The 12,740-nt window shown below is 42.9% G+C and overlaps 1 protein-coding gene across 1 annotated transcript; it reads left to right on the plus strand.

Annotated features, from left to right (window-relative positions):
• The first annotated feature begins 11,222 nt into the window (after window positions 1-11,222).
• Window positions 11,223-11,846, plus strand: LOC138878194 (uncharacterized). The gene has a single exon (XM_070157860.1). The coding sequence runs from the start codon at window positions 11,223-11,225 to the stop codon at window positions 11,844-11,846; it is 624 nt and encodes a 207-aa protein (XP_070013961.1).
• The last annotated feature ends 894 nt before the right edge of the window (window positions 11,847-12,740 follow it).

The following is a 12,740-nucleotide window of genomic DNA, read 5'->3' on the forward strand; positions in this document are numbered from 1 at the left end:
AGTGGAAACTTCCTCCCTGAGCCTAGGCAAGTCACTAACCTCACCTCGCTCTATCTTCTTAACCCTCAACTCAAACTGTTGCAGATGATCCCTATAAGTTGTTTGTTGTTGTTGTTGGAGTGTTGACACTGAGGATTGAATAGGAGTCAAAGCCTGTTTGATTAGGGTGGGCAAGTTCTTCAGAAGCTGATCTACCTTAGCATTGGCATGCTGAGCCATAAGACCAGGCCTCGAGACGGCTGGCAGCACAGCAGAAGGCTGAGTAGTGGTGGACTAAGAGGCGGGCTGTGAAGTAGAAGTGGATGCAACTTGAACCTAAGGGGTCACAGGAGTCTGGGAGTGTGAAGGCTCTATATCAACTGGACCCTGAGTCTGAACCTCTGGGGGAGCAACAACATCACTAATGCATGTGATATCAATGTCCTTCAGCTCCTTCCTTATCCTGTCAGTGAGTGACGGTAGGGACATTCACATCTTTACAAAGGGCTGGGATCAAACAGGGAAATGGAAGTGAATTGGCGTGCTGCTTTGCCCGGATCCCTATCTCTTGGAAGATAAGAGCTCCCACATCAATCTTAATAAACGCCATAATACATGCAATGAGAAGAGCTTTCTCAATGCCTATGTCAGTCTTGTTTCTGGACGGTATCAGTCGCGAGGTGACAAACCTGAGCCAAAATCGACCCTCTCGTGTGAGATCCTCCTTGTATATTTTATGCACAGGGTTGATCCAAGCAGGGGTCCCCTTTGCTATCACAGAAGCAATCCAACTACACTCATTTTCCCTATTTGCCCATTTGGCAGCATACTCAACTGCACCCGATCTCCAGCCAGGGAAGTACAGCTCATTAATTATCTCACTAATGGAGAACACACTCTTCCCCCAAACCAGTATAGTGTCACAAAAAATCCTGTTGCGTTTGTGGAGCGTAGTCCTGGAGGCTCCATACGATGCATAGAACTCACGGACAAGAGTATCATTATATTCAACAGGCGGTTTAGTGAAGCACTCCCATTTTCTTGCTTTGATGTTCTCCCATATGTGGGGGTACTGCTCTTGTAGCCCGTTCAAGCTCAATTGCTTTTCTTCCAAGATTTTTCGTTTGGTGAGCCCTTCTCTATATAGTGCCCTAGACCTATCAACCCCAAATCGGAGTTGGAAGACATCTCCACTTTTCCTTCTTGCCTCAACTTGTAGGTCAACTGAAGGCAAGATCTCCTCCTCATCAGAGTAGGAGGGACGTGGAACATTAGTATACGTTCGTGATCATTTTCCGTGTGACGCATGACGACTGGAGGATGCCCTTTTCTGGGCAGAGGATGTATGTTTCTCGGGAGACATGTCTGCACAAAAGTGAAATGTGAGCGACATTGTAGGCAACAATGAAACGAAAACAGAAAAACTCATGGAAAAGTTAAGGATGCGACAGGTTATGCGGTCACATAACCACTATGTGGACTGCAAACTTGTTGCAAACCTGATAGTTCTTTACTTGATCTCAGTCTGCGATGTGTTATGTGATCGCATAACCACTATGTGGTTCGCATAACCATCGCATACCTTATTGCTCAAAAAACCAAATCACAAAATGCGATCGCAAATTCCACCGCAAAGTGGGAAATACGATCGCAAAATGGCTGCAAAAAGCAGGTTTTTAAACTGGGTGTTCTATGTCAGTATGCGGTGACTTTGCGATCTGCAAATCAATTATGCGATCACAATGTTGTCGCATTTGATCATCTTCCTCATCCAACTAGGATTTAGTTATGCGGCAAAAATTCGGACCGCATTTTGATTTTGCGAGCCGCAAACTTCATCGTTCCCAACGATTGAACTAACTCTCAATAATGGCGGACCTAATTTTCACTACCCAGCACCCCCAAAACACACTATTTAACTAAGAGCACATTACGAACAGGTCTCTAACTACAAAACACAAAAGAAAAAAAGAAAACATGAAGCAAAATCAGGAGAAACAAGAACAAGAACAAATGTAAAACCAAAGCTTACAGTAATGGAATTGGGACAAGGAAAACCTACCAGTGGCGTCATTTATGAGCACACTTGGAATATTAGTTCACGCACTAGTCGTTTTTGCCTTCTCCTTTTCTTTTCTCTTCTTTTTTTTTGTTTTGTTTGTTTCTCATAAAATAAAAAAAAATTGTCTGTTTTGAATGAAGAGATACGAGGGGGATACCTACACAATTTGCAGCGGGTAAGTCACCGCATAACATACTATGCGACCACATAAGTATTATGTGGTGGAATCAAGAGAGTTGTTGGAGAGCCAAAATTGTGGTGCACTATGCGATCGCATAGTGGAAATGCTGTCCGCAAAGTGCACCAACTTGTCGCATCTTTATCACCAATTTTAACCAAACACAATGTATTGGTTTGCGACCAAAATGCGGTCCGCATAGTGAAAATGCGACCGCATATGTGCAGCAAACTACCCAAGGTGATTTTTCTTCCCTTTTTCATGCAATCTTACCCCGTGTTATGATCTTTTGAATCCCCTGCACTCTAACAAACACTTTAAATTGCTCAATTAAATCTATCTAGCAAAAAATTAAAAACTTAAAGGCCAAAAAGGGTGTTACCACACATGGGTTGCCTCCCATAAAGCGCTTGATTTAGTGTCGCGGCACGACGAAGTTGGCGTTCCCTTGGATTCACTCATTGGTCAGGCACGGACCATCTTTGAGAGCCAGTTGCTCCACCAAATGTTTTTCTCCATCTGTGCCCAAGTAGTGCTTGACTCGCTGGCCATTCACTTTGAAGGTTCGGAGCCCATCCGATGATTCTAGTTCCACAGCTCCAAAAGGAGAGACATTTTCCACCTTGAACGGACTGGACCATTTTGATTTGAGATTGCCCGAAAACAATTTTAGCCTTGAGTTAAAGAGCAAGACCAAGTCACCCGACTTGAACTCCCTCTTCAAGATCTTTTTTTCGTGGACGAACTTCATCTTTTCTTTATACACAGTTGCACTTTCATATGCATGGAAACGGAATTCCTCCATTTCATTGAGTTCTGTTAACCTCAAATTCGCAGCTTCAGCCCAACCCAAGTTCAACCTCTTCAGAGCCCACATGGATTTGTGTTCCAGTTCTACGGGTATATGACAAGCTTTGCCGAAGACTAACCGATAAGGAGAAGTGCCAATAGGAGTTTTGTATGCCGTCCGGTATGCCCATAATGCGTCATCTAACTTTCTTGACCAATCAGTCCTATTTGCATTGATAGTTTTTGCTAGAATGCTATTTATCTCCCGGTTGGAAACTTCAACTTGACCACTTGATTGGAGATGATAAGGTGTGGCCACCTTGTTCTTGATGCCATATTTCTCTAGTAGCCCCGTGAAAGCCTTGTTATAGAAATGAGACCCACCATCACTAAGAATGGCCCTATGAGTATGTTTTTCTTCAAGAATGTGGTCACACGTCTTGCCTCGTTGCCACCAAGATATATTTCATCCCACAATAGCTCACAAAGGGACCCATAAAATTAATTCCCCACACGTCAAAGATTTCTATCTTCATCACAAAGTGCATTGGTATTTCATGCCTCTTAGAGATTGATCCTTGCCTTTGACATTGGTCACAAGCCTTGACCATTTGATTGGAATCATGATAGATTGATGGCCAATAGTAACCACATTCAAGCACCTTAGCCGCTGTTCGATTTCCCCCATTATGACCCCTCAACCGGTGAATCGTGGCATGCCTTTAGAATTGGTATAATCTCTTCTTCTGGAACACACCTTCTGATGATGTTGTCAGCACAAACACGGAACAAGTATGGTTCATCCCAATAGTATTGCCAACAATCTCTCAAAAACTTCTTCTTTTGATAGGATTCCAATCCATCCAGAATAAGGTCACTAACCAAGTAGTTGGCAATATCGGCATACCAATGAGCAAAAGTGCTAGAAAGTGCCAATATGTGTTCATCCGGGAATGCATCGTTGATCTCAAGATATCTCTTTAGCCTCACTGCCTCTTCAAGCCTTGATAAATGATCCGCTACTTGATTTTGAGTTCCCTTGCGATCCTTGACCTCGTAGTCAAATTCTTGCAACAACAAGACCCATCGAATCAACCGAGTCTTTGCATCCTTCTTTGCCATGAGATAGCGAAGAGAAACATGATATGTGTACACTATCACCTTGGATCCCAACAAATAAGCATGGAACTTCTCAAAGCCATAAACAATGGCAAGAATTTCTTGCTCAGTCACTGTGTAATTCATTTGCGCTCCATTGAGTGTCTTGCTTGCATAATAGATCAGGTGGAGAACCTTGTTATGACTTTGGCCAAGCATTGCTCCAATAGCTACACCATTGGCGTCATACATGAGCTCGAAAGGAAGAGACCAATCGGATGTGACAATAATAGGTGACGTGGTGAGCCTTTGCTTCAATTCCTCAAAGGCTTTGAGGCATTTCTCTTCAAACAAAAATTTGGCATCTTTCTCAAGGAGTTTGCACATAGGATTTGCAATCTTGGAAAAATCCTTGATGAAACGCCTATAGAACCCGGCATGCCCCAAGAAACTTAGAACACCTTTAACGGAAGTAGGTGGAGGAAGCTTGGAAATAATCTTGATCTTAGCCCGGTCAACCTCTATGCCATGTTTTGAAATTTTATGCCCCATTACAATACCTTCATCCACCATGAAATGGCATTTCTCCCAATTGAGCACAAGGTTGGTCTCTTCACATCTCTTAAGCACTTGTCTAAGATTGTTAAGACAATGCTCAAAAGAGTCACCTACCACTAAGAAGTCGTCCATGAAGACCTCTAGGAAATCCTCCACCAAACCAAATGGCATCCGGCTAAAAGCAAAATTCCCATAAGGGCAAGTGAATGTTATTTTCTCTTGATCCTCCAATGCTATGTTGATTTGTTGTAGCTGGAATATCCATAAAGGAAATAATTGAATGACCTTCCCGCTAGCCGATCAAGCACTTGATCAATAAAAGTCATAGGGAAATGGTCTTTACATGTGGTAATGTTGAACTTTCCAATAATCCATACACACCCTCCAACCGGTCACCGTTCTTGTTAGGATGAGCTCATCTTTATCATTTTCAATTACGGTCATGCCTCCCTTTTTCGGCACACATTGCACCGGGCTCACCCAAGAACTATCGGCAATAGGGTAGACTACCCCAGCATCCAACCACTTGATGATTTCTTTCTTTACCACCTCTTTCATGGACGGGTTCAACCGTCGTTGATGTTCCACACTTGGTTTTGTCTCACTCTCCAATTGGATCTTGTGTTCGCAAATTCCGGCGGGGATCCCTCTGATATCCGCAATTGTCCATCCAATAGCTTGTCTATGCTCCTTCAAGACTTCCAACAATTGTTCTACCTGCACATCATTCAACAAAGAAGAAACGATTATTGGTAAAGTATCATTTGAGCTAAGAAATTTATACCTCAAGTGTGGTGGAAGTGGTTTGAGCTCTAGTTGCGGTGGCTCAATAATAGACGATTTTGTGGGAGCAGTGGATCTATTCTCCAAGTCGAGAGAGAGCTTTGCCGGAGCATAAGTGTAGGACCCAAGCCCCTCCAATGCATTTACCGATTCCATATATCCTTCCATATCTTCACCATCAAAGTTCACCAAAATAGCCGCCAATGCCTCACCTAGGCATTGTTCTTCCATCTTCATTTAAACCGCATCTTTCGCTTCATCAACAACATCAATCATCTATATACTCTCATATTCATGTGGTAGTTTTATACCCTTGCTTGCTTGGAATGTGACCTCTTCATCATTCACACAAAATTTGATCTCATATCGTTCCAAATCCATATGCTCTTCTTGTGGCTAGGAATGGTCTCCCCAAAATGATAGGGATCTCTTTGTCAACCGCACAATCAAGGATTATGAAATCGGCGGGTAAATTAAACTTTCTCACTTTAACAAGCACATCATCAACAATTCCCACCGGTCTCTTTATGGAACGATCGGCCATTTGCAATCTCATACTTGTGGGCCTTGGCATACACAACCCCGTTTGCTTGTAAATGGCAAGAGGTGTCAAGTTGATGCTAGCCCCATTATCCCAAAGGGCTCTTGCAAAGTCATGTTCCCCAATAGTACAAGGAATGGTGAAATCTCCCGGGTCTTCTTTCTTTTAAACGGTAGATGTTGCAATGATGGAACTAACCTGGTGAGTCACATTCACCACTTCATTTTTGGTGGTTCTCTTCTTGGTAATCAAATCTTTCAAATATTTAGCGAAACCTGACATCTCTTGAAATGCTTCCACAAATGGAATATTCACCGATAATTGCTTGAGAATGTCATAGAACATTTCGAGTTTGCTATCATCAACCTTCCTAGCAAGTCTTGAGGGAACGGAGGAGGAGGTCTAGGAATAGGTGGTAGAGTTTTTGGTGTCTCTTTTACCTTTTCCTTTACCTCGCCCCAGTTTTCTTGTTGCACTTTCAACTCTTCCGGAACCTTTTCAACTTCAACAACCCTTTGCTCTTCGACCTCAACTTCATGTTCGGACTCTTCAACTTTAACCACTTGTTCACTCCCTCCTTGTAGTACCTTCCTACTCCGAGTAGTAATCGCCATGACATGAGAAGTTGGACCACTCCCACTACCCTTGGGGTTCGCAATTGTGTCACTTGGAAGTGTCCCTTTTGCTTTGGATTTTGTTCCCTAGAAGGGTCTCTCATTTGCATCTCCAATATTTGAATGGATGCGGTATGAGAACCAACAAGCTCGGTCATATTCCTCATAGAAGTGTCGGACTTCTATTGATTTTGCAATATCCGTTCAAGCATGCTTTCCAACTTATACTCACTTGAGGAACCTTGATTTGAATACATACCCTTTGGAGGAACATAAGGGTTTGAACTCCAATTTGGGAAGTTGTTGTTGTTGTTCCAATTACCTTGATTTGAGCCGCCTTGGTCATTTCTCCACTGTTGGTTTCCTTGCCCTTGCGGGTGAGGCCTCCATTGATTTTGTTGTCCTTGACCTTGGTATTGTTGCCTTTGATATCCACCTTGAGAGTTGTTGACATAGTTTGCCTCCTCAAAGTCCTCATTTGATAAGGGTTTCACATCTTCCACCACAATTACTTTCTTCATTTGGATTTCTATGAACATCTTTGTCAACACATTGACATTTGTGGCAAGCCCTGCAATCACTTGATCCCTTTCTTGGTTTTCCTTGATCTTGGTGGTCAAGGAAGGAAACCCATATGCAATTCCACCTGTGGTGTCCTTTGAGTGCCATGCTTGATTATGCTTCGCCATTTTGTCAAGTATTTGTTTGACCCTTGCGAATCATTTGTCCATGAAAGAATTGTTAGCTGCATTCTTGGCTATAGATTGGTTCATAGGATCCAAGCCCATGTAGAATTTTTCCAACAAGATAGAATCTGAAAAAACCATGGTTGCGAGACCTCACCAAATATAACTTGAACCGATCCCATGCCTCATGTAGATGTTCTCCCGGTACCTGCTTGAAAAAGAAAATTTTATCCCAAAGCTCAGACTTCTTACTTTGTGGGAACCATTTAGCTAAGAATGCCCGAACAAGTTCAGGCCAAGAATGAATGGAGTTTGGTGGCAAATTTTGAAGCCATTTCCTTGCATCCCCAGCTGGTGAGTATTTGAAGCACCTCAACCTTATAGCATCATCTGAGACGTGGTTTTGCTTATGCATCGCACACACACCCAAGAAGTTTCTAAGATGTTGTGTCGGATCATCATTGTAAGGCCTCGTGAAATTCTACTCAAAAACCCGAGCAAGCTCGTCGCGGTTCTGACCTTTTGGATTGATCTGTGCGTTAAAAAGTTAAGAAACTAAGTTTTCCAGAAAATGTTGATTCAGTGGTCCATTATGCGGTCGCATAATAGGTATGTGGACCGCATAGTCGCCACAGAACCAATCAGTGTGTTCGTTAATTTGAGGTTAACTATGCGGCCAATTATGCGATCGTATAATCGGTATGTGGGCCACATAGTCATCGCATAATTCCCTTGAAATTTTTGTGAAGGTAGTTCTGCGGTGACTTATGCGACCGTAGAACAAGTATGCGGACCGCATTTCCGTTGAATACCCGAGCAGTGTGTCCATTTTTTGGGACCATTTTTGCGGTCCATTTTGCGGACCGCATGTCAGGTATGTGATCGCATATGCGATTGCTTATCTGAGTCGGGGTTCCAGTTTTCTAAATTTTAAACCCGACCCCCGATCATTATATCTTGAGCAATAGCTCATTTTGATCCTAATTCCTAACACTTTTAGAGCGAGAGAGAGAGGGGTCTAAGAGAGGGAAAATGCTTCCTATCAAAATTACTCCATGAATCCTTGTTAAATCATTGAAGACAATCAAGTGAGGGACCTAAACCTTCATCCCAAGAGGTAAGACTTTATCACCTCAGCTCTTATTTTTACACATAGCTACAAGGGGTCGTTAGTGAGGTAATTCATGGGGATAAGGGGGATTGCATTGCATGCATGTGTTCTTGAAGAATATGAGGAATTATAAATAAAGAGGCATGGGTAATGGGCTAGTGTAATCTTGCATAAAAGAACCATAAGGCCTTAATGAACACTAAATGCTCGATAAAATGCTCAAGAGAGCTTAGATTATGATCTTTTCTTGATTATGAGTTAAATTGTGATATATTGCCTAAATAGATTGAAGTGCGAACATTCCGGAATGTTATAGGATTAAGGAGATCTCAGTTAAGGTATGTATGGCTAAAACCCCATCTTTTAGAAATTGATCTTTATCGGTGGTTGTGTGAATACGGTAAGATTAAAATTAAATTGTTTTATTGATTGTTATTTCTCTTGAACTAGTGTTGCAACCTTATATGCGTGGAAAGTGTGTCTCAATATGATCAATATGTTATTCTTGATAACTTGAAAAGGGGAAAGGACTATGAATCATGAATTGAAATGCTTTGACCTTAAATTGAAATTGAAGCTGCATATGTCGTGCCCTATATGTGAAGTCTCCTCTATGCCTACAATTTTAATTGCTCTTGTGTGCACTTATTATCCTAAATTACAAATATAACATTGAAATTGGGAATGATTTGAAATATGGTCTAGTGCCAAATATATAACGTGATAGTTGTGGCCCCAAGTGCCTATGGAATGATATAGCGAACAAGGATGAACAATATGAAATGCCCCAAACTAAAGGCTATGGAAACATAATGTAAAAATTGCATGATTCTTCTACATTGATAATGTTGTAATCGTTTAAACCTATTGAGTTATACTTGTGAATTCTTTATGTCTGATATGATAGTTCTTTATAACTAGATGGTGTCTAGTTATACATACTAGTACTATTCCATGTTACTAACGTCCCTTTTGCCAGGGGTGCTCCATTTTTAAATGAATGTAGGTGGCTCCATTGCAGATAGTGTCGATCTTGCGTAGCAGAGTACCTTCTTCATGATGTCTTGGTTAGCCCCTTTCTCCTTCAAGGGGTTATATTGCACATCTTTTGTTGTAGACTTCTACTTTTGAGGTATAGCCGAGGCCTTGTTGCCGGCATTGTTATCACTATCTTTTGTATCCTTAGAGGCTCCATAGATGTTTATGTGGGTTATGTATGGGTATTGGATAGGTCAATGAACCATGTTGTAACCTTGTACTCTTGCTTTCTTCTAAACTATAACTGTATGGAATCTTGGAAGCCTAATTATGGTTAAGGTTGTGTTATAAAATTAGCTATCCTTGTTGAATGTACAACCCCTTTTATTGTCTAATTGAATGGCATTGGATCCCTTAATCGCATTATCTTGGGTATGAAGTGTTTGATAAGGCTTGCTCAGTTGGGTTCACTCGATCGAGCGCCGATCGGGCCTCCCGAGGTTGGGGCGTGATAAACTTGGTATTAGAGCCTAAGGTTTTAAAGTGTCCTAGGATGCCTCGGAGCCTTGTCAAGTAGAGTCCTTCTTATATGTGTGAAGTCGACCACATCTATAAGTTGGAGGCTACTTGGGCATTAGGAATAACACCCTTCTTTGGTATTCTGAATCGTGCAGGAATTGTGATACTATTTCTCCCTCTAACTGGTGCATTGCTCTATATTTCAGTAAATGGCACTTAAGAAGAAAGCAAAAATTGGCCAAAGAGACAATGCCACCTCAAAAGTGGCTGATGAATCATTGCTTGATGCTGCAGGTGAGGGTAGTCGCCCTGCTATCACCCTGCCTGGTCCTCTTGTTCTAGAGAAGACTACCCCAGTTCCTACACCTGCGGGGGATGCAACAATCCCTCCCATTGATACTCTTGTCCCGCCTCCAGTCCCAGCTTTCGATTCTGGTATCTCTGATGGGGATCTTAGGGGAGCTATTCAGATGCTGACACAGCTAGTGGCATCCCAGGCCTAGAGGATAAATGTTGCACCTAGTTCATCTATCCAACAAGGGGATTCCACCAGTTCCAGGGTAAATAGATTTCTATAGTTAGACCCTCTAGTATTTACGAGTGCCAATCTAGAAGAAGACCCTCAGGGTTATGCATGCAACTGAAACAGAAGGAGTAGAGTTGGTTGCCTACCATTTGAAAGGGGTGGCCTATGCGTGGTTTGAGTTATGGGAAGATTCCCGCGAGGAGGGGAGCCCTCCGGTGAGGTGGAGTGAGTTCGTTGATGCCTTTATAGATCATTTTCTGCCTGCTGAAACAAGGACAACCCGTGCAGCGGAGTTCGAAAATCTGAAACAAGGTAGAAGAAGTGTGTGGGAGTACCATATGGAGTTTTCCCGCTTGTCCAAGTATGCTATTCACATGTTGCCCACAATGGAGGCTAGGCTGCACCGGTTTGTTCAGGGTCTTAATCCTTTAACTATTAATGAGGTTTCTACGGCTGCATTGAATTTTGATATGAATTATGGGAAGATGGTAGCATTTGCTCAGGCCACAGAGAACCATTAATTGAAGACCAGGATGGAGAGAGAGGGTAACAGCAAGGCCCGGTCTACGAGCAATATGGGGGAGTCACTAGGTGGGGGAAGATCATCTTTCAGGGGAGGATCATCAGGGCCGTCCTAGTATGTTGCACAGTCTTTAGCCAGTGCACCACCATCAAGGCCCAACCAGTAGTAGTGGAGTCGTTTATGGCTCGGTCAGGGCAACAGGGGATCCCATCAACGGGGTCGGTCAGGAGAGAGGTCCCAGCAACAGTAGAGGTCCCCGCGCCCCAGGTGCGGGAAGATGCACTCAGGGACTTGCTATTTGGAGTTACCTATATGCTATGGATGTGGGATGAGGGGTCATATTCAGAGGCATTGTCGTGTATCCCGCCAGGGAGCGGGTATTGGCACAGCTCAGTCATTTGGTCTAGTAGCTTCTACATCTTCAGCCCCCTCTCCAGCTCGAGGTACCCTAGCACCCGCAGGGCGAGATGTAGCTAGGGGTGGTGCACAAAGTTCAGGAGGGCCCAGCCGGTTCTATGCTATGAGTGGTTGCCAGACTGTAGAGGCTTCTCCAGATGTTGTTACAAGTATTCTGACTGTCCAATCCCATGATGTGTATGCACTTATTGACCCCGGTTCCACCCTGTCCTATGTTACCCCTTTTGTTGCTATGGAATTCGGGATAGAACCAGAACAACTTCATGAACCATTCTCGGTATCTACTCCGGTTGGTGAGTCAATTTTGGCTACTCGAGCTTATAGAAGTTGTGTTGTCACGGTGCGAGGTAGGGATCCTATGGCCGATCTCATTGAATTGGGGATGGTTGATTTTGATGTGATAATGGGAATGGATTGGCATTACTCATATTTTGTCAAGCTTGATTATCGAACTATAACTATGAGGCTTGAGTTTCCTAATTAGCCCGTGGTGGAATGGAAGGGGGAAAATATAGTGTCTAAAGGTCGGTTTATTTCTTACCTCAAGGCCACAAAGATGATCAGGAAGGGGTGTATCTATCATTTAGTCCATGTTACGGACACCGATGTCGATGCACCTAGCCTTGAGTCCATACCTGTCTTGAATGAATTTTTAGATGTCTTTCCAGATGAGCTCCTTGGGGTTCCTCCAGACAGGGAGATAGACTTTGGGATTGATGTGATGCTAGGCACGCAGCCTATATCAATTCCACCTTACAGAATGGCACCGACTGAATTGAAAGAGCTAAAGGAACAATTGAAGGATTTGCTAGAAAAGGGTTTCATCCGGCCGAGTGTGTCACCATGGGGTGCATCGGTTTTGTTTGTAAGGAAGAAAGATGGGTCGTTGCGAATGTGTATTGACTACCGGCAACTTAACAAAGTCACCATCAAAAATAAATACCCTCTACCCAGAATAGATGACTTGTTTGACCAATTGCAAGGTGCTATGTGTTTTTTCAAAGATTGACTTGCGGTCTGGGTGTTACCAACTGAAGATAAGGGTGTAGAATATTCCAAAAATAGCTTTCAGAACTCGGTACGGGCACTTTGAATTCCTGGTAATGTCCTTTGAGCTAACAAATGGCCCGGCAGCTTTCATGGATCTTATGAATCTCGTCTTCAAGCCTTTTTTAGACTCCTTCGTGATAGTGTTCATTGACGATATTCTCGTATATTCCCGAAGTCAAGAATATCATGCTAACCATCTCAAGGTAGTTCTGCAGACTCTTCAGCAACATCAACTGTATGCAAAGTTTTCGAAATGTGAATTTTGGCTTTAATCTGTCACATTCTAGGGTCATGTCGTCTCTAGGGAAGGGATTATGGTTGATCCTCA

The sequence above is a fragment of the Nicotiana sylvestris genome, chromosome 9 (genome assembly GCF_000393655.2).
Source record: "Nicotiana sylvestris chromosome 9, ASM39365v2, whole genome shotgun sequence".
NCBI classification, from domain to species: domain Eukaryota; kingdom Viridiplantae; phylum Streptophyta; class Magnoliopsida; order Solanales; family Solanaceae; genus Nicotiana; species Nicotiana sylvestris.

What these genes read in the sequence shown, in the direction of transcription:
- LOC138878194 (XM_070157860.1), top strand. Translation starts at nt 11,223, where the DNA reads ATGCACTCAGGGACTTGCTATTTGGAGTTACCTATATGCTATGGATGT.